We start from the raw sequence: 22,211 nt of genomic DNA, 5'->3' as shown, positions 1-22,211 counted from the left end.
AATTGGATTGAGGATCAATGTGATGAAGACAAAGTACCTGCTTGTCGAAGGCTCTGACCGTGATAGAGCCCGACTCAGAAGCAGAGTATCCTTTGATGCCGACGACCTCGAGATGGTAAAGGAGTTCTGCAACCTTGGTACGATCGTAACTTCAGACAACAACATGAGCAGCGAAATCCGATGGTGCATTGCTCAGGATGTCAAAGCCGAAAGGATACGATGGCTGGGGCAATTGTTGAGGATGCCGGACTCATGAACCACCAGGAAGGTGTTCGTCAGCGATCCGCGATCTGGTTGGCTGGATCAGGTGGAGTCGAACCTTACGGAGATCGGATGCAGCCGTGGATGGAGGACTGCTGTCCTAGACCGTGCTTCCTGGAAACGGATTGGTGACGTACTCGACCATTATCAGGCCAAGAAGAAGAAGAAGAAGAGCAACATTCTCACTTGCAAATTCACAGACAACTGATGAGATCAAAGCCAACGACAGCAAAAATATAAAAGGAAAAAGTATGCGAAACATTTAAGAAATTAAGAACAAACACAAAGAGTTTCTCCACGTCTGATTCAGAACGGCAACAATCGATCAGTTCTAGAATAAGAAGACTGGTTTCAAACTGCCACGACATCCGAAGTTGCCATGCATAAATAAATGGAGCAGTGCATCGAAAGCTACTAAGCTATCAAGTTAGGTTAACCAAACAACAACAAAATGGCAATCGTCTCCAAGAATCATCATCGAAGTCATTGAAAATGTGAATTTCTGTGTCTTTCTCGACAACAAGCAAGACTAAGCTTATTCGTTCGCATGCAAAGAAGACCATGCGACGAATTTGTTTTACATAAACTGATTAAGAGATATTTGAAGATGTGCTAGAGTTTATACATGCTGCATAATAAATAACAGTTAACAGAACGGTACAACCACACCATTCAAACATTCTTGATTGTAATGGCAACTCAGCAACTTCATGAACCGTTGCAGCCAGGTGATCTATCAGACAATTATCCAGATTTGAACCATTGTTTGGTTTGTGGAGAAGAGAAGCGATTATATTAGATTTGTTCTCAACAAGAACAAAGCCTTATCAAATTCGGAAACCGTGAAAGTATAATCTGAATCATTCTATCTCATAGCTCACCAAGTTAACAAGCTTTGATGTACATTCTATATTTCCTTACAAATTTTCTGCGTTTATTATATGAAACATAACAATCCTTCTTATTTACTAATTAATTTCATTTACAGTATAGTACATTCATTTTACTTATATAAGTTTCATAACCAAATCCGTCAATTAATCATTAATCAAAGTTGGTTCTTGGTTCTTGCAAACATAGCTACATAATTACCTGCAAAAATACTAATTTCTGTTCGAACGAACAATCCAAACTACAGTAAATCCGAGTTATAGCAATGTAATTACATCCTAACTGATTTGTGTATTGCTCTGTCTACAAACACTTTTTGCTATGTATGTTTGGGACGAAACCTGCTTTTAGCATCACATATTTGCATTTTTAAAATCTTCTCCAACTCTGCTTTTTTAAGAGTGTGCATACTATCCTCAGCTAAAACCTTTAGCAGATTGAGTAAATTTCCATATTTGTGAAGGCCTATTTTTGGTAAGAATTTTCCGCCACCTAGCCAATTACACTGAGTTAATAATCCATCACTAACAACTATGTGGAGAGCTTCGCTGAAACGATCCCCAACGTCCTGTGCAGATATTAAGCGGTTTAAGCGTTTCGCCATAGTTTGCATATTATTTTCAGTGTTGAGGAATTCCTCCAGTTTATCCAACTCTTCCTTCGATTGAATTGGTGAAATTACCGAATTCGCACTAGTTCCTGACGAAATTTTCGTAGTCAGCAGAATTGCTGGCGAAATATACATTTTGTTCTCATTGTTGGTAAATTTTTCTATTCTATTCGAATCCTCCTTAGATTTTGATGGCGGAATTCCCGAAAACGACCCAGTTTCTGATGAAATGCCCGAAATCGATCTAGCTTCTGATGAAATTTCCGAAATCGATTCGGACTTTGCTGAACTTCCCGAAATCGATTCGGTCTCTGGTATGTTTTCCGAAGTCATGATTAGCTGAATGGATGTTGTTTCGTTGGTTGTGCTGTTTGTTTTGCGCTTTCTACGTCTACAAACGCTTTTCCTGATATTTCTAAAGCGTAATCTGCTTTTAGCTTGATATATTTTTGTTTTTAGGATCTTCTCAAAATGTTTACTTTCTATGCTGTGCACACCATCTTCTGCCACAAGCCGCAGAAGACGTTGAAAATTTACGCACCACTTTAAACCTATCTTTGATCTGCCTGATGCACCACCCAGCCAAGTACACTGTGTTAAAAATTCAACTTCCACAATCATATAAAGAGCATCGCTCAAACGATTTGCAGTGTCTTCCGAATATATTAATCTGCTTAAGCGTTTCGCCATACTCTGCATATTGTCTTCGGCGTTGAGAAATTCTTCTAGCCGATACAACTCCTCTTTCGATTTAATGGGTATAATTTGCGTAGTCGGTGAAATTTCGTTAATGATTTTGTTGTTTGATTGATTTATCCTAAATTGGTGTAAACCTAAAGTGTTTTTCGACACATTTTTTGACCTAACTAACCTTTCTTTAGCGTGGAATATTTTTGTTTTTAAGATCTTCTCAAAATGTTTACTTTCTATGCTGTGCACACCATCTTCTGCCACAAGCCGCAGAAGACGTTGAAAATTTACGTACCACTTTAAACCTATCTTTAAGCCGCCGGAACCACCACCCAGCCAACTACACTGGGCTAAAAATTCAACTTCCACAATCATGTAGAGAGCATCGCCCAAACGTTTTGCAGCATCATCCCCAGATATTATTCTGCTCAAGCGTTTCGCTATGCTCTGCATATTGTCTTCATTGTTGAGAAATTTTTCCATTTCATCCAACTCGTCCTTGGATTTTACGGGGGTAAATTTTGAATTGTTTGTTGTTGTTGGTGTTGTTTTTGTTGTTGTTGGAGTTGTTCTTGTTGTCTGTTGTTGTTGTACAATTTGGAATTGTTTGTTGTTGTTGGAACAGTTTTTGGAACAGGTTGAGCTGTTTGAATTTAGTTCTTTAGGTGTACAAACATTATTTCTAATATTTTGGAAGCGCAATCTACCTTCAACGTTAAATATTTTTGATTTTAAAAGTTTCTCAAACTCCGTCCTTTCCAGGCTGTGCACACCATTTTCTGCTACAAGCAGCAGAAGACTTTGAACATTAACGTACATTTGGAGGCCTATCGTTGGTCTGCCTATACCGTAAGACAGCCAGCTGCACTGCGCTAAAAGATCATCACTAACAACCATACGAAGAGCTTCGTTTAAACGACTTACAGCGTCCTGCGCAAACATCAAGCTGTTTAAGTATTTCGCCAGGCTTTGCATGTTGTTTTCAGCGTTGAGAAATTTCTCCAATCTATTCAATTCCTGCATAGTTTTGACTGGTACAATAACCTCCGTAGTCTGCCCAGTATCGAAGAACGGATCAATTAAAAAGTTTCTGTGGATGCTCTTTGGACCGCGTTTCATACAAACGCTTTTTCTTATATTCTTGAATCTGAGTAATCTGTCTTTAGCGTGAAATATTTTTGATTTTAAAAGCGCGTCAAACTTAAATTCTTCTCGGTAGTTCACACCTTGCTTTGCGACAAGTCGTAATAATTTTTGCAAATTTTTGTATTTTTTTAAAGCTGTCTTTGGCCCGGTTTTTCCGCCTCCTATCCAACTGCACTGTGTTAAAAATTTAGCTGTAACAACAATATAAAGAGCTTCGCTGAAACGATTTGCTGCGTCATCTGCTGAAACTAACCCGTTTAAATGATTCGCCATGCTCTGCATATTGTTCTCAATTTTTAAAAATTCCTCCAGCTTATCCAACTCCTCCTGGGATTTTACTGGCGAAATTTCCGTAACACACCCAGTGTCGTTGATTGAGTCACTGGAGTGGCAACTTTTGACATTTCTGTCTGATGGTAAATCCTTGGAATGGACAGTAGTAGTCTGGAGCTGTCGCGACGACTCGACGTGGTCACTGAAGAATATCAGCGGCGGAGGGGACGTTGGTCTCGCAATAGCACGGGGGCGACCACTAACAGTAGACGACGTCATGAACAACGGGTGTTTTACCGGAACGGTAGCTGTAGAAGGGACGACTCTGTTGTTGAAGATGGAAAATGATGAATGAACTGGGCGAATGTTATCAACATTTTGTTTACTTATGTTCTGCGATACCCACGATTCCATGGTGGAGTATGAAAGAGTTTCGTCACTGGAATATTCCTATAATAAAACATAATTAAATTAAGTTCGACTTTTTATATTCCAACGAATAATGAAAAATTTAAAATACTAATTAGATTTTCTGTACAAGTTGAACAAAAATAACAAGATAAGATAAGGAGATCTATCATCGCGCGTTATTAAAAGCTGAACAGGACTACAGCCAAATAGATCGTAAAGTTCGTTATTCTTACAAAATTTCACAATATGTTATGCTCTCAATACCCGCGAACAAATCACCGTCAGTTTTTTTTCTGACCGAAGAAAAGCGATTCCTGTTCAAACGACAAAACGTCTACAGAGGTTTGTGTGGTGATTAGCGGAAGGCAACCCTCCCGAACTTCAGAGAGCTTCGGAACAGTACGCGGTTTTTTCCAATGTTGACAGTTCATATATCTTCTTCTTGTTTCTTGGCTTAACGACTCCTTAGGTCACGCCGGCCACTTCTGGCTTAAGTATTTTGAAGTTCATAAATGTTTTGAACTAAAATCCACATCAGTAAAATAAAAATTAAAAGAAAAAAAAACTCTGAAATTTTGTTTTTTGTAACATAATCGAACTAAAACTAAAACTTAATATCGTACAAAAAATATTTACTTCATATCATATAAAAAAAAACACATGCTCCTAGATAGCCAAAGACTCGAGGGAGAAAGTTAATAGAAAAGCCACTGATGAGAATTTAAACAAGAGTCTATACCAGTGATGTCAAACTCATTTTGGCTTGCGGGCCCGGTTTGCAAACAAAAATTATCTTGCTGGCCAAGATTAGTCGGAAGGGGAGAGAGAAATCGGAAGAAATTAAAATTCAGCAGTTGTTTGGACTTCAAGAGAGATTCAAGAGCATGTTACTTAAGTGTAAAAGAGTACACATATAACATTTAAAAGTTATTTCTCAATTTTCCATGCTAAACCTCACCCAAGCCAGATAATAATCGATGTTCTCGTTCTTAATTCGCGGGCCGGATTCAAAGACTTCGCGGGCCTGATCCGGCCCGCGGGGGGTATGTTTGACATGTCTGGTCTATGCTAATATAGGAGACTACATACTTTCTTGTAAAACAAAAGAAGAAGAGGGGCGGCCGAGTGGTGTAAGTGATCAAATCAAATCCGGACCGTCCCACCCGTAGAAAGGACTGATTATCCGGCTACGTCTTTCGAAGATTTCGAAGATAATATAAAACAAATAAAAACACACGCACAAATACGTATTTGGAATGTGTTAACATACCATAACATATTCGATGAATGCGGAAATTCGATAATTCGTTCACTACCAAAAACATTAGCGTATATCGTGAAATTGCTGTATATCATAAATTTCTAATAACATGAACTAGTTTCTGACCTACACGATTACCGATATTGCGTTGTAGTACTACATGTCCCCGCGAGAATGCAAGTTAACCACAATTGAAACTCCTTAAAAGACTGTCGTGAGTCGTATAAATTATTTTATGTGAAATTTGGCTATCATAAACAAGATTAACCAACCCTTTCAATACGTTGCCTATGAAGTACAAAATGAGTAAGATACGTAAAAATGAATGTTTTACTCACAGGTTGATGCCAACTTTTTGCAGCGTTGAAATTTATCCATTTTGTACCTATAAATATTAGAAAAGAAAATAATATGTGTACTGATTATTTAAAAACAAATCAATGATACCGAAATAGCAAAAATTTTCATTTTTTACGATCGACTATAGTAAACCCAAACTTCTGATCGGCTTAGTTTTATTTCAATTTACTCTAAATATTTGTGTATGATCAACCAAACCAAGGTAGTTGTGAGTGACACAATCGCAAAATAGGTTCCTTTCTGACGCAAACGGACGGACTGGTTGATTTCCTGCGTTCCCGACAAGAATTGAAGTTATCAGCAAAGATGATAAGTAACATAGTGGTGCAGTAAACCAAACGAACAGGAAAGTATTTTTCGGCAGAAGCACAATATGAATCTGAAGACAATTGAGTCGTTAAAGCAGAGACTATAATCAGCCTATAGTTCGGATTGAAAGGAGTCGGGCGGTAAGTTTTGAGAAATAATTGTAACTGGATTGGAGCTATTTTTATTCGTACGGATTTGTATTTCTATTTTTTCCATAACTTTACACATTTGCCGACCAATAGTCCAAAAGAACTGAAAAAGACAATTCAAAATAAAACCATTAATGTAGACGAGCTGGCAAACATGAGTACAGATCCGGCGCATGAGAATAACATATTGTAACGCATAATATTCGCGCAGAAATTTAATTCGCAAAAAATACACATACGCCGGCAACAAAGGCGACTTTTAAGTTCATCTAATCGAATCTGATTTGTATTAGCAATGAATATTTCTAAAGTTCATATCGATTTCACATTCATTTAACACTTAAACCTTAACCTTATACATACATACTTACAAGCTATGTAATCCTAACCTTTTTATGGCTAGAAGTTGTTCTTGTTTCAGGTATATGAATGCGTTCCTTTGCGTGTTTCAACTTTTTCTTGAGAAAGTCTACCACATACTTTTCTGTGGGCATACCCGTCTCATTGGCTCCCACGGTTATGAATAATTGTAACACATTCTTAAACTTATTAAGCTGCACTTTACGTTGCTCTGTTCTACTGATACCAGTCCAATTAATTTGTGCAAAAAATGATTTGCTGAACAGCAAATCGAGTGTTTGGTGTAGACGATTTTGCACATCTTCGCGATGTATTCTCCGCTGCAAATATTGCTGAACTTTTTGGTTAAACTTGGGATTAGTTTGCAATGCTCTATCAAAACGTTCTAGCTGTTGCTCATTCTCCAATAGCGTTAACGCAAAATCTGATCGAGGAATAAGCTCTTTTTTGGGCCGTTTAACCTTTAAGTATTTTTCTAATTCTAGCCTTTGCGCGGTAGTGTGCTTGATCAAAAAGTCTAATTTTAAGTGGATACTTTTCAAGTATAAATTCTTCTCTTTCTCTAGCTGCTGGACCTTGAGTTCAGCCTGCCGCAATCGGTCCATTGCTTTGCAGCAGATTGGGTCGGTACAGGAGATCGAGGTTTCGTGAGCTAAAAAATTGAACAAACATATTTAAAAAAAGGGAAACATTTATACAATTGCATGCAAGTATCCATATGCATACCACTTTTCCTTGCTCCAGCATCGACATCGGCCAGCGGCATGTCAACCAAACGCACCGGTTCTAAGGTATCAGCTTGTGCGATCGCTCTTGTACTGGCACATCCTGTAAAACAGATGCATATGAACTGACTGACTTACCTTGAAATATAAATAACGTACACCCACACAGAAATCTACCCGGTAGCATCTTTTATGCTTTAAAACTTTTAAGCGTAAAACGAGCAAGTAGTAATGTTATCCTAAGTCCGTATGCTACCATTTACAACAAGTATGCCCGTGATCACAAACAGTTCGGTGTAAAAATGCATGTTTCCTCTTCACTTGAGCAAAAGTAACTGACAAGTAAAATTAATTTGGACCTCGGTTCGGTGTAGGCATGCGCGAATTGAATCAGAACCGTTCGATTCGTTCCACTTTTTATACGAGATCCGCACAATAGAATTATGAATGACGATTCTTCCGCACGCCAACCACAGTTCAATGTGCGGATGACTCAGTTTGCCGACTACACATACGAATGCTCTTTACTCGTACTGAAACTACCAGTAATACACGTACCAACACATTAATATGTTCAGTTGCGGTCGATTTACATCCGAGAACTCTGGAGTGGAATCTTGAATTCACTCCGCCTCTGACGTATAAAAACCAGAGTATACTCCGAAGTAATTACTCCGGATTAATCCGGATTTAACTCCGGAGTAACTCCGAAGTAATTGTTCTGGATTACTCCGGAGTAATTACGGAGTTACTCCGGAATGTCTCGGAGTCGGATTACTCCGAGTCCAGCAAAATTGAAGATTTACCCATCACTACTTCACATGTGTAGTTAAAAAACTAAATGATCAACACCGCCCCATGGACGACGTGCGGAAAAACTGCCGTACGCGTCCAGTTCACAACACTGATCGAACTGGACCGCACTCAATCCTTTAAAAGAACCGTTTGTCCCATGTCTAGTTCGGTGGTCCATACTTCTGAAAGTTGGATGAACATCCGTTGAACATCCTATCTAAATTCTTCATCACCATCATAAGATTGTACAACACGTGAAAGAAACTTTGATATTGGATATAAATATTTAACAATAATGCTTTAAATGACGCTTTCAAGAGTGATACAACTAGTTATTGAGTGAGTCAAAGGCCACCACCAAGAGTCAAATGACACTTTGACGAGCCAAAGAGCGATATGTCTCGTTAATGAGTGAGTCAAAGATCGCCACAAATAGTCATTACTCTTTAGAGAATAAAAAAACACTTTTAAGAATCAAGATTTTTTTTTTATTCGATATTGAAATTTCGTTGAGTGAGTTACATTGCAAATAAACTCTAATAACTCTTTGTAGAGATTCGAATTAAGTCACTCATAAGAAATAATGAATTCACTCATTCAATCGCACTCAGTTTGCACATCACTACTGAAAGTGTCCTTCAGTTAGATTACATTTTGCAAACTGAGGTAATTATGCGTACGAAATTAAAAGCGCTGGTTTGTTACGGGTTTCTGACATGCTTTTTTTATTCAACTTCCAACGTTTTCAACTACTTTTTATATTAGTTTTACACTATTCTGTAGAAAACAATTGAATGAAATTATAGTTTTACATGGACATTTCTATCATGTTACAGAATAACAATATAAATGAAATCTTGTCAAGTCACAAATTTTCATCCAATTTGCAACAAATACATGTATTTAAGCTGCCAGTATAGTTTTCATACTGCGACAAACGTTCTTAGAAAATATATAGAATAGATGCTTAAAAGCTTAACTGTACACTGGTTTGGTTTATGTTTGGTAAGTTTTTTTTTGTCTAAGTTGTTTGTTACTAGAAACAAGCAGCAGCAGCACTGATTGACATAATCGTATTGTATATAACAGAACCTTACAACCGTTTCCTTAATACATCGCCGAGGCCTACACGCATCACTATTTAAAGTTTTTTATTCTTCTCCATCATACCAGTACTAAACATGTTTGTAAATATTTCAGCAGATGTCACTGCTGTTTCCGGACGGTCCGATGGATTGCTGGTCGTTGCTTCACATCACAGGAATGGTACACCAAAACCCCATTCAGACTTATTGTTCCGCTACAGTGATTCATTATTCAGTTCCACCAAGAAGGAGATTCCGGATTGATTATATGAGACAAAGAAAATATCTACTTCCCATCATTTTCAAGCAAACAATTAAATTGCAGTTACTGTTAGTAAGGTTCCGCCCAAAGAGTGCGAGAGCACTCCATCAACCACGAATGTCAATGGTCAAGGGCGTGCCGAGTCAACACGTATATTAAAGCATGAAAGTTACTCTCTGTATATACAGAGACAAGGGACTAGTAATGTTTAATAATGATACATGACAATACATTTGTTTGGAAGCACGCTTCTATCACCGCAGGTCAAAGCGATCTATGATCCTTGAAAGAGATTTTCAGGTTCGATCGGTTTTTTTTACAGTAAATCATCTTTTGTTCACAAATGTCTGTTTTATGATAATCACAGTGACATTAAAATATACAATGGTGCTGAAATTGTAAGTTATATTATAGACTAGATATTCAAATTCTTTTATGTACATTTATTGACTTATATGTCTAATCCGTAATTTCTTCCCCTAATCTACATCTCTCTATGTACTGCCACATTTCTCCGAAGTATCCTTCACAATCCTTTACCGTAGTTAGAGAAGCTCCTTTTTCAATTGCAGACATTATTTCCTGTTCATGCTGTGGATTGGTCCTTTTGATTAAGTTTTTCAAATCGTTAAAAAACATTTCAACCGGGTTGAGAAATGGTGAATTTGGTGGAAGATACTTAACTTTACATCCTTCTGCACTGAATGTTTCAAGAATAGTGGTGCATTTGTGGAACGCGACATTATTTACAATGATTAGAGTCTGATTTCCAACGTCTTGTTCTTTCAAATGTTCCTTTAATTGTTTTATGAAACCTACCAACAACTCCTGATTTATAACCCTGTTTATAGTGATGTAGTGCAATATACCGGCACGGTTCATTGCACACACTATCGAAATGTTCCTTGTACGAAGAACAACTTTTTCGTCTATTGAACCAATCAACGGTCTGCCCTTCACTGTACGCATAGTGATATTAAACGCAACTTCTCCAATAAATACTATGGCGGCTTGAGGAAATCGTTGGGTAATGCGATTGTACGACAATGCGTACTCCTTCCGTTCTTCCACCGTACTTGAATTATTTCGTCGTTCGGGAAGAATTTTTACCCTTTTAAAGGAATAGTTAAAGTTTTTTATCGCCCTAGCAATGGTTGGCTTACTCACTCGAATTGCATGACATTCATATATTTTTTGTGACAGTTTGGACAAGGAAATAGAGCAGTCTTCGTCCATCCACGATTGCATGTCTACTAATATCGCACTTGTTAGTTTTTTTGTTTTTATTCCACCACGCTTTCGAGCTTCGTATTCTCCTGTTTTCCAATAACTTTTTAAAATACTGTGAACGGTTGGACGTTTCAATGATAGCATTTCAGCTATCATGCGAACAGTACATCCTTTCTCATACGCCGCAACTACTCGCTTACGATCCTCATCGCTAGTGGCTTTGCAACGACGTTTTGAAGTATTTGGCCCACTCACATGGCTGGAGACATCCTCGTTATCGGGAAAACCTGTGTCGTGCTTCATACCTGCATCTCCTGGAATACCTACATTGCATATCAAAGTATTTTCAAATGAGGTCCGCAACTAAGTATCTATTAGAAAACATTTTTTTACGATTCATAATTTTTTAGAAATGATATCTCAATTACAGAAATTTTATTTGAAATTGAATTATTTGAACATTGTTTTTCATGGCCGTTCCGCCGCATTGCTAGTTAATACATAACTGAACTTTTCTGTAATCTACAAATATTTCACAAGGAATCTACGAACTAAGCTTTTTTAACTGTTTTATAGGTATTATCGGAAAAGAAGATTTTTTGACATTATAATCTTTGGAGGGTCACACAAATATCACCCATCTTATCGAATTAATGTAGAATTTAAAATTGGATTCCATTTGTTTTAATTTGTAAACAATTAAGCGGTTTGTAGCATATCCAACAAAATTACGATCTGTTTGTGTTAGAATTCGTAATTCAATAAAAATTAAACTCACAGCTTATGTTACAGTCCATGCCTATAGACATAAATAATTGATATTCGGGGCAGTTTTTAATCGTTTATAGCCTCCTCTGCTAATAAAACGGTTCAAATATCCCCACATGTTCCTAAAGTACCCTTCGCAATCCTCAGGTGTTATTAAAGGCCTATTGCCAATTGCTTGAAATAGCTCTGCCTTATTCTCTGGATATGTCCGTTTAGTATTTTTTTTCCATTTACTAAACATGTTTTCAACGGGGTTGAGAAAAGCGGAATAAAGCGGGAGGTACAACAATTCACAACATTTATGGAACGAGACATTATCCATGACCATCAAAAACTGGTTCATGCCGCATGATTCCATCTTCTGTTTTAGTTCCCTAATGAATTCAACAAATGTTATACGCTGAATGGCACTGTCGTGAATAATGCCTGTTCTGGACATCGCACAAATTACAGATATGTTCCTGGTTCTGAGCTGAGGAACAACTGTTACAAATGTTACATGCTGCATTACGTCGTTCCGCAATTCTTTGTAGTCGTTTAAACGAATAGTTGAATCCCACAATTTCAGCGATCTTGCCGGGGTGTAAATGTTAATTGCAGCAGCAGTGCAGGGAGCAGCTCCAGCGAGTCCTACAAGTAGTTCTGCGACGAAAAGTCTTTGCGCGTTAAGGTATTGGTACATGACCCGCAAACTTCATGCGCAAATTCAAATTATTGAAAAGTTTACGTCAACAAAATTTCGGTTCGTTTACCCGCGTGAATTTCACATAAACGCCAGAAATTTTATGTTGGCGCAAACTTTCTGTGATTTCTTTGCATAAACATTTTGCCAAACATATTAAAGGCAGTTTAGGTACTTTTTTGAGTTTTTCGATTGAATAAAACTACAATGGAGAATATATGGTAGCTTTACTTAAAAATATGAACATTATTGATCATAAATGTAATGTCGTATTTTCCGGGAGTTTTCAACCCAATGTCAAAATGTTTGCGGTTGACGATTTCAGCTCGACGAACTAAAATCCTTTTTGACGTAAAGTTTGCAGCTTTCTCTGTTTTCAACTGCAAACTTTTCGACTTCACGGACCGTGTACCAATGCCTTTACAATTCCGCTGTATCAGCGACTTCAGGAATCCAATGAACTCCAGTGTTCATTGTAGTTCACCTAGACACTCCAGCAACGCAGCGCAAACTGTAAATTTACGCTTAATGGACTCCAGGCGCGCCAACGATCAATTATCATATGTGTTAATGCAATTTCTTGCCTTATGTTCCAGATTGACTTATGATGTTTTGGATAAGCCAAAAACAAACGCTTTTGTCCATTATCCAAAGAATCCATTATGTTAGTTGCGGATCTAATATTTTTAAGACAGCTAGGTCACATTGCTAGAACAAAGAATTTCTCTTCTGCTGTGGTTCCACAGCCTCAAAAGGTCTTAGAATGCCGTTTTAACTTTCCTTAACTTTACTAATCCGTATTAGGATAATAAGTCCTGTGTACGGTCCTTATGGGAATTCGCGCGTCCTGTCGTGTTAAAAATGCGTTGCTATGAATTTTGACAAATTTTCGTACGAGTTCCCTGTCACCTGCTGCTGCATTCAGGATTGCGTCTTCTTTTGTAGCTATCCTATTGTGCACAGACAATAGACACACAATTTGATAACTTTATCAGTTAATTTCTAACAATCATTACGAAAACAGTCAGGCAACTCCTTCCGAATCTTTGTTCCTTCAAAAAAGCCCACGACAGAACAGCTGCAAGTGCAACAATATAAATATAACAATATAATATAAAAATGAAGATCAAGAGCAAAATGATCTGTTAGTTCCACATGGAAGTTGAACCAATCGGCCAACCAGAAAAAGTGTGAGTCGAGGCCAGTGAGCAGTATTCGATTGACTGAAAATGTTAAAGAAGAACGTCTTAAGGATAATGGTTTATCAATTATCGCCAATTCTGTGTCGGACATAACCTTGTAGAAAAACTCTCAAACGGAGAATCAAAAAAATTTCGAGGCCAAAATGTAATGACAATAGATCACCAAGGCCACGAAAATGCTGGAACAAAAGCTATTTTTTGTGTTGTATGGCTTGGCTAAAATTGTAGCCAGCCATCTTTTAATCGCCATTCAAAATATGTCAAGTTTTTGAATCCGTACGTTATATCACAAAATCCATGCTTATTGCTGTTTGGATGTAATGTTGTAAATTTTGATGATGACGGCTTTCCGCAGTATTGTGTTGTATTGGTGGTTGGTTGTATATAAACACCTTTTTGTGTTTTTAATTTAATTCAACATTCGCCCATAAATGAAGATCGCCAATCGAATTTCATCCGCACTGGCTCCCTGTAGTAAAGATTAACAAACTGGCTAATACGATAGAAGCTTTGAGCTGGTTAGCAACATTCGCTTCTACGATAGGTACGACATGTAAATGTTACGCTTACAACCAACCAATAACAAATAATCTATTCCTAAAGCGATCATTGGGAACAACCCGTAAGAACGAGCAGGGCTCCACTCACTTCGGTCATGAACATGTTGTTCTAGTCAGGGCTGGCCAAATGCAGAATAAAACCGGTTTTGTATCCCGAAAAAGTCTTGAATCAAAACAGATAAGCGTATAAAACTTACTTGAAACAACGACATGGTCCTCTATTTCTTCATTTTGCGCTGCATTCGATTCAGCGTTGATGCCGATTTCTTCTATCATGAAAAATGGATCCTGCACTGTAAGGTCTGTTTCATCAATTTCGATTTCTTCTTTTAACGGGTCTGCTTTAATGCTGCACTCCCAAGAGCTTGCGTCATGAAGAATTTCTATCTTCAGTTCTTGCATCTCCTCGTCGAAAGGTTCTTGTTTTATCGTAGATGTTGCCCCAATCGACTGTTGTGAAGTAACAAGAACAACGCGTGAAGGATAATAATGCAATAAAGAAAAAGTACATTTTCGTGATCACCTACCGTTGGAGATGGGTTTATTCCATCACGTTGATTCAATGAATGTTCCATGTTTCCAGGTAACAAATCACGAAGACTCACAGAAAGATAGGGCCTTTTGGTTATAGACTTTCAGCCTTCATACGTCTGATTTTCGTCACAGAAAGACAACGAATGTAAAGTACTAACTTTAACACATTCGTTAGCTGTGTAGAAGTATTTTTGAAGCTTTCTTTTGTATATTTTCTTATTTCACGCTACACTCACGAACAGCTTCTGGCGTACTTGGTTTCTCAGAATGTTTTGAATTGGTTTTGCGTATGACGACTACTGTTGACAGTGGGAGTTATTGTTTGACATGACATTTTCTTAAGGCGCGTATAGACTGAACCAAAAGGCTCAAATACACATAACAGTTTAGTACTAAACGGTGTGTTGATAAAAATGATTCATTTATCGAAATTCTGTTGTATTTTAAAATAAAATAAATTATAAATGTACCTAATTATAAGCAATTACAATCAAACTATTTACATATCTTAAATTTAACATACCCTATTTATGCTTTTAGCGATAATCATAGGCGAGGCGTTTGCTATCTTTTCATTACTTTTATTTCCCCTTTACCACACGTCGTGGTTCACCTAATGCTTCACAATATATAATTATATATTAATCCTTAAGGATCGTATCGATCCTTTAAGGGCCGATTACATTATGTACTTTTGCTTGGTTTTTACCATGGTAGAATGTGTCAAAATAACTTCAAACTGCACTATTTGACAGAAAACACCATGGCTCATGTGTAATCGCAATCTTGGAACAAAGTTGGTTTTTTCTATGCTACCACACGGTGACAGAATCTACACAGGACATACCGAATGTTTTTTACCATGCCTTGGTAGAATCTGTCAAATCGATTTTGACACATTCTACCATGGTAAAAACCAAGCAAAAGTACATAATGTAATCGGCCCTTAAGGCTGGTGTCATTGCTCGGTCGTATACGACTAGTTGCAAGGCAAATGTATGGGATTTGACAGATAAGGTTGCAAGGCCAATTTGGTCGTACGACCAAATCAAATGATTTTGATTTGGTTGCACGGTCGCTTGCAACAAGTTGAACTCGCTTGTATAAACGCGAAATAGGTGTTATTTTCTCGGCGTTCATGTAAATAAATTGTTTTAACTGCCAATTCAAAAAAAAATCGTACGACCAAATCGTACGAGCAATGACACCCCTTGCAATTTGGTCGTACGATAAAATCGTATACGACCGAGCAATGACACCAGCCTAAGGATCGTACTGCAGAGAACTCCACCGGAGAAGAAGTAGAAAGTCTGCGGCAATCTTCCGCTTTTTTATACCCTTGCGGTGCCTTCGTGTAAAACCTCTATTCTTCCTATTCTATATCGTTCTCTCCTAGTCTTATCCAGCCCAGTTAAGCCAAGAACACATGATGCATACTTGTATGCGGCGACAACTGACAGCTACCGTTTTTCTAGGAATTTCTTTTGTTCTTGGCGAGGCGTCGCTCGTGTAGCTGTAGCTATCGTGTGGGGGGTGTCGCAGACGCAGACATGAACGATGCATCAAAAGAAGTTTCGTTGTGTTTATAATGGTGTTCATGGATTCGATGATGGTATCGATTTTTTAAATCGATTTTCAATAATTATGTTGCAAATTATTAGTTAAACAAAATTTAACACATTCAGCACCATTAAATCGGCCCGTTGTTGTATGTGATAAACGGCGCCGATCCACACGGCAGGACCAGGGATCAAATCCCTTCCGGACCGTTACCCTGTAGCAAGGGCTGATAAGGAATATTCAGCTACGTAGTAAAATAAGTCTCGCAAGCCAGAAATGGTCGGCATGACCTCAGAGGTCGTTACGCCAAGAAGGAGAAGAAGCACCATTAAATCGTGATTTAAACATTCTTGCGTAGCTAAAATCAAACATTATTATGCATGCAGAATATACAGCAAGATCCCGCAGTACGCAGCAGTTGATAAGTACAGGACTATTCAGTATGTGTATTGTTCAAAGTCAACAGTTTACATCTATATAAATTTTTCCAAACGTTATACCCCCTTGAATACCGCATTGCTAAGCAAAAAAAAAATAATTCGGATACATAACGGCTAAAATTTAAAACCAGGAGTTACCCTCGCATCGCTGTGATTCAACTCCCCAACTTATAAAGGTATAAACTCTGGCGATAGCCGAACGTCACCGCGTCGCCAGCTCGTAACCCAGATATATGGGTTACGAGCCGGCGACGAGAATTCAAAAAAATTTGGAGCTGTCAGTTGTCGCCGCATACAAGTATGCATCATGTGTTCTTGGCTTTAACGTTTTTTCATGTTTCGCGCATTTCCTACCAGGGGCGCTACGGTCGACACATGTTATTAGTATGTACTACCTATGCTAATGAACGCGAAAAGCAGTTTTGAATAATATCATTTTTCGATACTTTGTACATGTATGTTCTTGTTTTAAAACACTTCCACTTACATATAACGTGTTTATTCGCCATCAAATCGTTTTTTTCTGAAAAAAACCTTGCTCACTGAAATGTGTCCGAGTCATTGGACCCCTTCTAAAACTTTGACTCTCATTATGTACATAACCCAGAAAGAGATCAATTATTACTATCTTTTATAATTTCCTCAATTTGTTTGAGCTTGTGCGTTAAAGTTTCCTGCATTTGCTGCATCCCGTCAACAATTTTTTTTTCGAAGGTGGAAAATAGTGCTAACATTTTCTTTTGCTCACTTACAAGTTCGTGGAAACAAGTGCAGTGTGTGCATGTTGTTGGTGTATTTGCTACATTCGTTTTTGTTAGATTATCGAACGAGTGATCATTTGCTGCTGGAGATTTGGGCATGGAAACGGTTATGGTTTTCATAGTTTGTGGTTCATCTAACATGTGCATGGTAAAAGTACATTTTTCTGTTGTTTTAGAATCGAGTGAGATGTGCGATTCATTGGAGTCTGGCTGTGGCTGTCCTGATAAAGAAGTGACAATATGGTTCACGTTGGGTTGATCAGTGTCAATCGCAATCTGAAACGACGGGACGGTGGTTAGTGTGTTGTTTTACCTTTTAGGGCGATTTAGTTTTAATTATCGTTACATTAAACCGTACGGTTCTACGAGTTTCTTCGTTTACAGAAAAGTTGTCGCCAGAAAAGGACAAGAAAACCAGATCTCATTACTTTTTTTTGCTCGGTTAGAACGGCCCGGCTGTATCAAGACTTATTTTACCACGTAGCAGGATAGTCAGTTCATGCTACGGGGAAACGGTCTGGATGGGATTTGAACCCCAGTCCTGCCGTGTGGGCCGGCGCCGTGTATCACATACACCACCGCCCCCCCCAGATCTCATTACTCATACTTATTGGATACTAAGTTATTAATAACTTTTCCTTATTTGGACAATCAAGAGAGCAAGTTTTCAACAAAAGAATCGTTAATTTTCCAAATAAGCAACGTGGCAAAACAAGCCATTACTTTTCGACCAAACAGTTGGAAATTGAGTTGAAACCGAGAGATATCGAACGGCGATACAACAAATCCGATATGTTTATGTGAGTGTTTGGCATAAAAAGAAGTGTTTCGTTCAAAGATGTTGCTGGTCTGATTAAAAACAATTTGAACGATATTAAATGGAAAATGTTACTTCTATATTCTAACCTTTGCATCATTCGACAATTACTTTTGCGGCTAGATGTAGAACAATTTTATAAGAATATGTTTCTATTCGAGAATTTCTATCTGGTTGGGATTAAAAAATGGTCACAAAGCCGAGAAAAGGTTTTAGTTTCTCATGCTTATTTGTTTGCATAAAAACTAAACGACAATTTTTCCCACTAAAACAACTAATTTTGCAGTAAGAAATGCTATATGGTTCGTTAAGCTGAATAAGATAACACTTAAAAGACATAACACATAACACTACTTACCACTCGTTTTTCTGCGCGTACGACTTTGGCCATCGAATCGCAACTTATTTTCTTGCCTTTTCATTAAAAGAAAAAAATAAACATCTGGTGTTAATTTGAAGGCTTCAAACTTTTTCTAATTCAATGGAACATCCTAATACTTACAAATAAGGGTTTCGCTTAAATCCGATTCGTTTATGATGATTTCTTCTAGCGGATTGCCTTCAGATTTATAAGATTCAACTGTTTGGTCCCAGCCATCGGTGTGCGTAAGCACGGTTTCTCCGATGTCAATATCGTCCGCACATTGTTCATTGTCGTCGCTAGAGCTGAGGTCCTCCTCCTTGACAAACGTTGCAGATTGGTCTTCCGCAATCGAATCGTCGTTACTGTGTAATGCTTCAATTCCAGCAGTAGCAATATAATTATTCCATTTTTTCGCTTGCAAAGCTAACTTTCGACGTTGCAATGCGGCTCTTAGTGTTCTAATTTCACGCGCAACTGTTGACGGACTCACGTGTATGTGATACTGCTCCCACACCTTTTGGGCTAGCTGCTTTAGCGATAGGGTATTATCCTCCTTGAGCCAGTTTCGAACGCTTTGCGCAGCTTCCGGAGATAGTATTTTTTTATGATTACCTCCACGCCTAATAGCGGCCACTTTGCCCGTATTCCTATAGTTTTTAATGATACCGTAAACAGTGGAAAGCTTGATGCCGAACATATCGCTAATGGTTCTTGGCAAACCACCATTCAAATATGCCTTCACAATGTGCCGTCTATCCGTATCGCTTGTAGACTTTCTCGGAACAAATGGTTTTTTTTTCAAGGCAAAGTTAGGAGGACCATCTGTGGTTTTGTTTAGATTCGCATCCATTGTTCTAATATGAAAATATGCAGATCCTCAAATATAGCTCACAACACGATGCACAAAGGTATTTACTTTGAATTTACTTAACTATTTGCCAATCTGTCGGAGCTGTACTTGGTCTTATATCAATTGCCGTCGGCTTGTTTTGGATTTTGAGAAGCACTACCTTTTGGAAATGAAAACACGCACCGAACCGATCCTTTCGCTTCGAGCAATGCACCACAAATACAATTTGTTCTTTTATTAATGCGCAGGAATTTGTTATCCACGATATGTTTGAATCTGCTAGGAATAAAATGCAAAACAAACATCTTTCTGTATGCGAATGACATTTTGTAATATCATCTGCCACACAGGTAATATCATCTGGTAGCTCTTTGCCTCAAAGTTTAATGTTTTGACATTTGTGCATTTTCTATACAGATTAACCCTTATGTATAGAGAGTATGGAGGATTGATGGGGTTTCTTGTAACACATGGTATATGCGTCAGTAAATTGCATTCTAGTTTGTTTACAACCCATAAAAATAAAGATCGTACCAAAACGCGAAGGTTTTGTGATTACGAAGCGTTTCGACTAGATTTAAAGCTTTATAGCGGGTCAGCGCAAAGCTACAGATTGTTATGGTTGCGCATAGCACGTTGAACTATATGTTGCTTGTAACACATGTTGGCGAAACAATGCATAACAATCACGTGGTAGAGTTGTTTATTTGTTATTGTATTAAGAAGTATAGTTAAATAGTGCATTTACATATTACGCTACTTTCCACGTGATCTCTGAACATTTGTACCCGGTAGTTGCGAGCCATCGGGATATTTTTTTGACATTTCTTCATCTGCTGCCGTGATGAGATCCATGAGACCTTTCACTGTTTTCCTTCGAATTTCATCATCATATACCTTCAGATGCTCATTAACGTACCGTCCATAGTCAACAGGCATTCCAATGTTGGCCATCTTGTTTAAAACTTTCGACATGGAACGTACAATTCTCAATATTTCTTCGTTGCACGAAGTTTCCGAACTATCGCTGGCAGTATTATTTTCTCCTATTCTATTGACGATGGTAGGTGCAGTTTCCGGATGGAATAATTCTTCTTCAAGGTATTCCACTGTATCTTGCCGCAGTTCCTGTATGTTATTTTCATCTTCACTTTGGGGTCTTTCGGGCACTTCGTACTCTTCGCTCTTTGCATCAGCACATACATATGGGAGCTACAAAAAGGGATAAATATGAGAAAAGATACAATGGATTATACATAATAAATAGTCACATGGTGCTATAAAGTGGGTACTTTTGAACAGTTACCTCCGAATCGTCTCCTTGTGCAGACTCCTCTATTTCGTTATTCAAAAAGCTTAACAAATCGTATGCGAACCAGCGTGGTTTTTTATCTATAATAGGAATGCTATTGTTAGAGAACGTTTCTTTTTTGCAAACGATATAACTCGAAGATCGAACAAACCAGAACATAGGCCTTTTTTATATCTTGAGGTGTATGACCGAAATGATCCCAGAAGTGATGTCCATTTGGCTCGCGCAATTTCTACGCGAATCCCTGTGTGAGCGGCTACACGATTCCAGGCTTTGTCTTTAATTTCTTTGTTTTTGTAATGTTCATTAGTGCTGCTCCAAATACAAGACTCCTTCTCTACTCTCTTTATTAATTTAATTGTATGCTCTTGTAACATTGGAATACACTGGAAATAGAAGAAAAAGTAGGTACAAAATCTGTATTTGACAAACGTGGTGTAATTGGGAACTGGAATTAATGGTATTGGTACACGATTTTTGTGTGTACTTCTCATGCATTAAATGATTTGCTTACCATTTTTTTAGGTCGTTTTACTGTATCTTCTTTATACACAGGAACCGTTGGTCTGAACTTCTTATTCGGTAAAACTTAAATATGAAATGAATGAAAGTTTATAATTGTGCAACATTGGTGCAGCAAAATAAACGTACCATGATTATTTTTGCCGTAATATTGTACGCGTATGACTTTTCTTTTAACAGGATTGTGACGTGTATGCGGCTGCACTTTGGGCGAAAGCCTTATGATTCGCTGTAATTCTTTTGGATCTTCAATTTCCGTATCATTAAACATACCATCCTCAAAGTCCTCCGGCTCGACTTTGATAAATTCTATTCTTGGATTTACTTCATCTTCCTCATAGAAGCCGCTCATATTTCGATTGTGTGGTATGTTACAATCCAATAACGAGATGATATAATCTAAAACGGAAACAAATAATAAGTAAATCGTGAAGGAAAGATAAAGAACTAAACTAATAAACAAAGATTGCAGATCTTACCCTCAAGTCAGCGATTGGTGCTTTGCTTCCGTAGATAATCGTTTGGCAACTGAAGATATTTATGGCGAAACGTAAGCTGATTACGATTTAACCAATCCACAATAAAGTATATATTTGGTTGAACTTCAAAGTGCGTGAATAAAACTAGCACGATACACGAAACTTTCCTTTTATTTCATATAGTAGGATCGCGGAAAATGTAAACAATAAAGTTGTTTTGATTTTTCAATTCACGATAAAGATAACAGAAGAAGAAGAACAAATTCAGTGACATTTGGTTGCGGTTCATATAACCAAGGTAGGTCATGAATTATTTCACACACAGTAATTTTTGAAGCGTACGTTTTTAAACCCTTGGTGAGGTGTGAAATATATAAATATTTTCACAAATAGATTCAGCACATTTACAGGATATGTTTCGAAATTCCAGCAAAACAATGAAACATTTTCCTTGTAAACATTTGCATACTTGTTTCGTAAAGATAGATATTTTGCTGCTCAATTAAAATATTACTAAATATTGCTCGATTTGTTTGAATGAT

The 22,211-nt window shown here is 37.8% G+C and overlaps 2 protein-coding genes across 9 annotated transcripts; both read right to left on the bottom strand.

The window, feature by feature from the left end:
- Positions 1–1,146: 1,146 nt before the first annotated feature.
- LOC125768818 (uncharacterized) lies at positions 1,147–15,192 on the bottom strand. 6 transcript variants are annotated; one of them, XM_049436980.1, is made up of 5 exons: positions 14,558–15,192; positions 14,228–14,480; positions 5,882–5,928; positions 4,258–4,321; positions 1,147–4,196 (listed from the first exon to the last, which is right to left on the bottom strand). In XM_049436980.1, the coding sequence occupies exons 1-5, from the start codon at positions 14,603–14,605 to the stop codon at positions 4,165–4,167; spliced, it is 444 nt and encodes a 147-aa protein (XP_049292937.1). In that variant the 5' UTR covers positions 14,606–15,192; the 3' UTR covers positions 1,147–4,164. The 6 variants fall into 6 exon arrangements, with proteins under 6 accessions (XP_049292937.1, XP_049292934.1, XP_049292938.1 ...); XM_049436977.1 differs by having other exon boundaries at positions 4,278–4,321; XM_049436981.1 differs by having other exon boundaries at positions 1,147–4,804.
- A 1,698-nt stretch (positions 15,193–16,890) lies between these two features.
- Positions 16,891–21,941, bottom strand: LOC125768876 (uncharacterized). Of its 3 annotated transcripts, XM_049437134.1 has the most exons (8): positions 21,670–21,940; positions 21,320–21,589; positions 21,183–21,256; positions 20,820–21,054; positions 20,663–20,748; positions 18,645–20,568; positions 18,501–18,556; positions 16,891–17,601 (listed from the first exon to the last, which is right to left on the bottom strand). In XM_049437134.1, the coding sequence occupies exons 6-8, from the start codon at positions 19,354–19,356 to the stop codon at positions 17,179–17,181; spliced, it is 1,191 nt and encodes a 396-aa protein (XP_049293091.1). In that variant the 5' UTR covers positions 19,357–20,568; positions 20,663–20,748; positions 20,820–21,054; positions 21,183–21,256; positions 21,320–21,589; positions 21,670–21,940; the 3' UTR covers positions 16,891–17,178. The 3 variants fall into 3 exon arrangements, with proteins under 3 accessions (XP_049293091.1, XP_049293092.1, XP_049293093.1); XM_049437135.1 differs by lacking the exon at positions 21,183–21,256 and having other exon boundaries at positions 21,670–21,941; XM_049437136.1 differs by lacking the exons at positions 16,891–17,601; positions 18,501–18,556 and having other exon boundaries at positions 20,014–20,568; positions 21,670–21,937.
- Between the last annotated feature and the right edge of the window lie 270 nt (positions 21,942–22,211).

The sequence above is a fragment of the Anopheles funestus genome, chromosome 3RL, assembly GCF_943734845.2.
Source record: "Anopheles funestus chromosome 3RL, idAnoFuneDA-416_04, whole genome shotgun sequence".
NCBI classification, from domain to species: Eukaryota; Metazoa; Arthropoda; class Insecta; order Diptera; family Culicidae; genus Anopheles; species Anopheles funestus.
This window is presented reverse-complemented; position numbering and strand designations above follow the sequence as displayed.

Coding starts and splice junctions, on each gene's coding strand:
- LOC125768818 (XM_049436976.1), bottom strand. CDS start 14,605: ATGGAACATTCATTGAATCAACGTGATGGAATAAACCCATCTCCAACG. Junction 14,481..14,557: donor GAATAAACCCATCTCCAACG/GTAGGTGATCAC, acceptor ACTTCACAACAG/TCGATTGGGGCAACATCTAC. Junction 5,929..14,227: donor GGACCATGTCGTTGTTTCAA/GTAAGTTTTATA, acceptor TAATATTTATAG/GTACAAAATGGATAAATTTC.
- LOC125768876 (XM_049437135.1), bottom strand. CDS start 19,356: ATGGATGCGAATCTAAACAAAACCACAGATGGTCCTCCTAACTTTGCC. Junction 18,557..18,644: donor TTTAAGCGAAACCCTTATTT/GTAAGTATTAGG, acceptor TTTAATGAAAAG/GCAAGAAAATAAGTTGCGAT. Junction 17,602..18,500: donor TACGCGCAGAAAAACGAGTG/GTAAGTAGTGTT, acceptor CCGTCGTTTCAG/ATTGCGATTGACACTGATCA.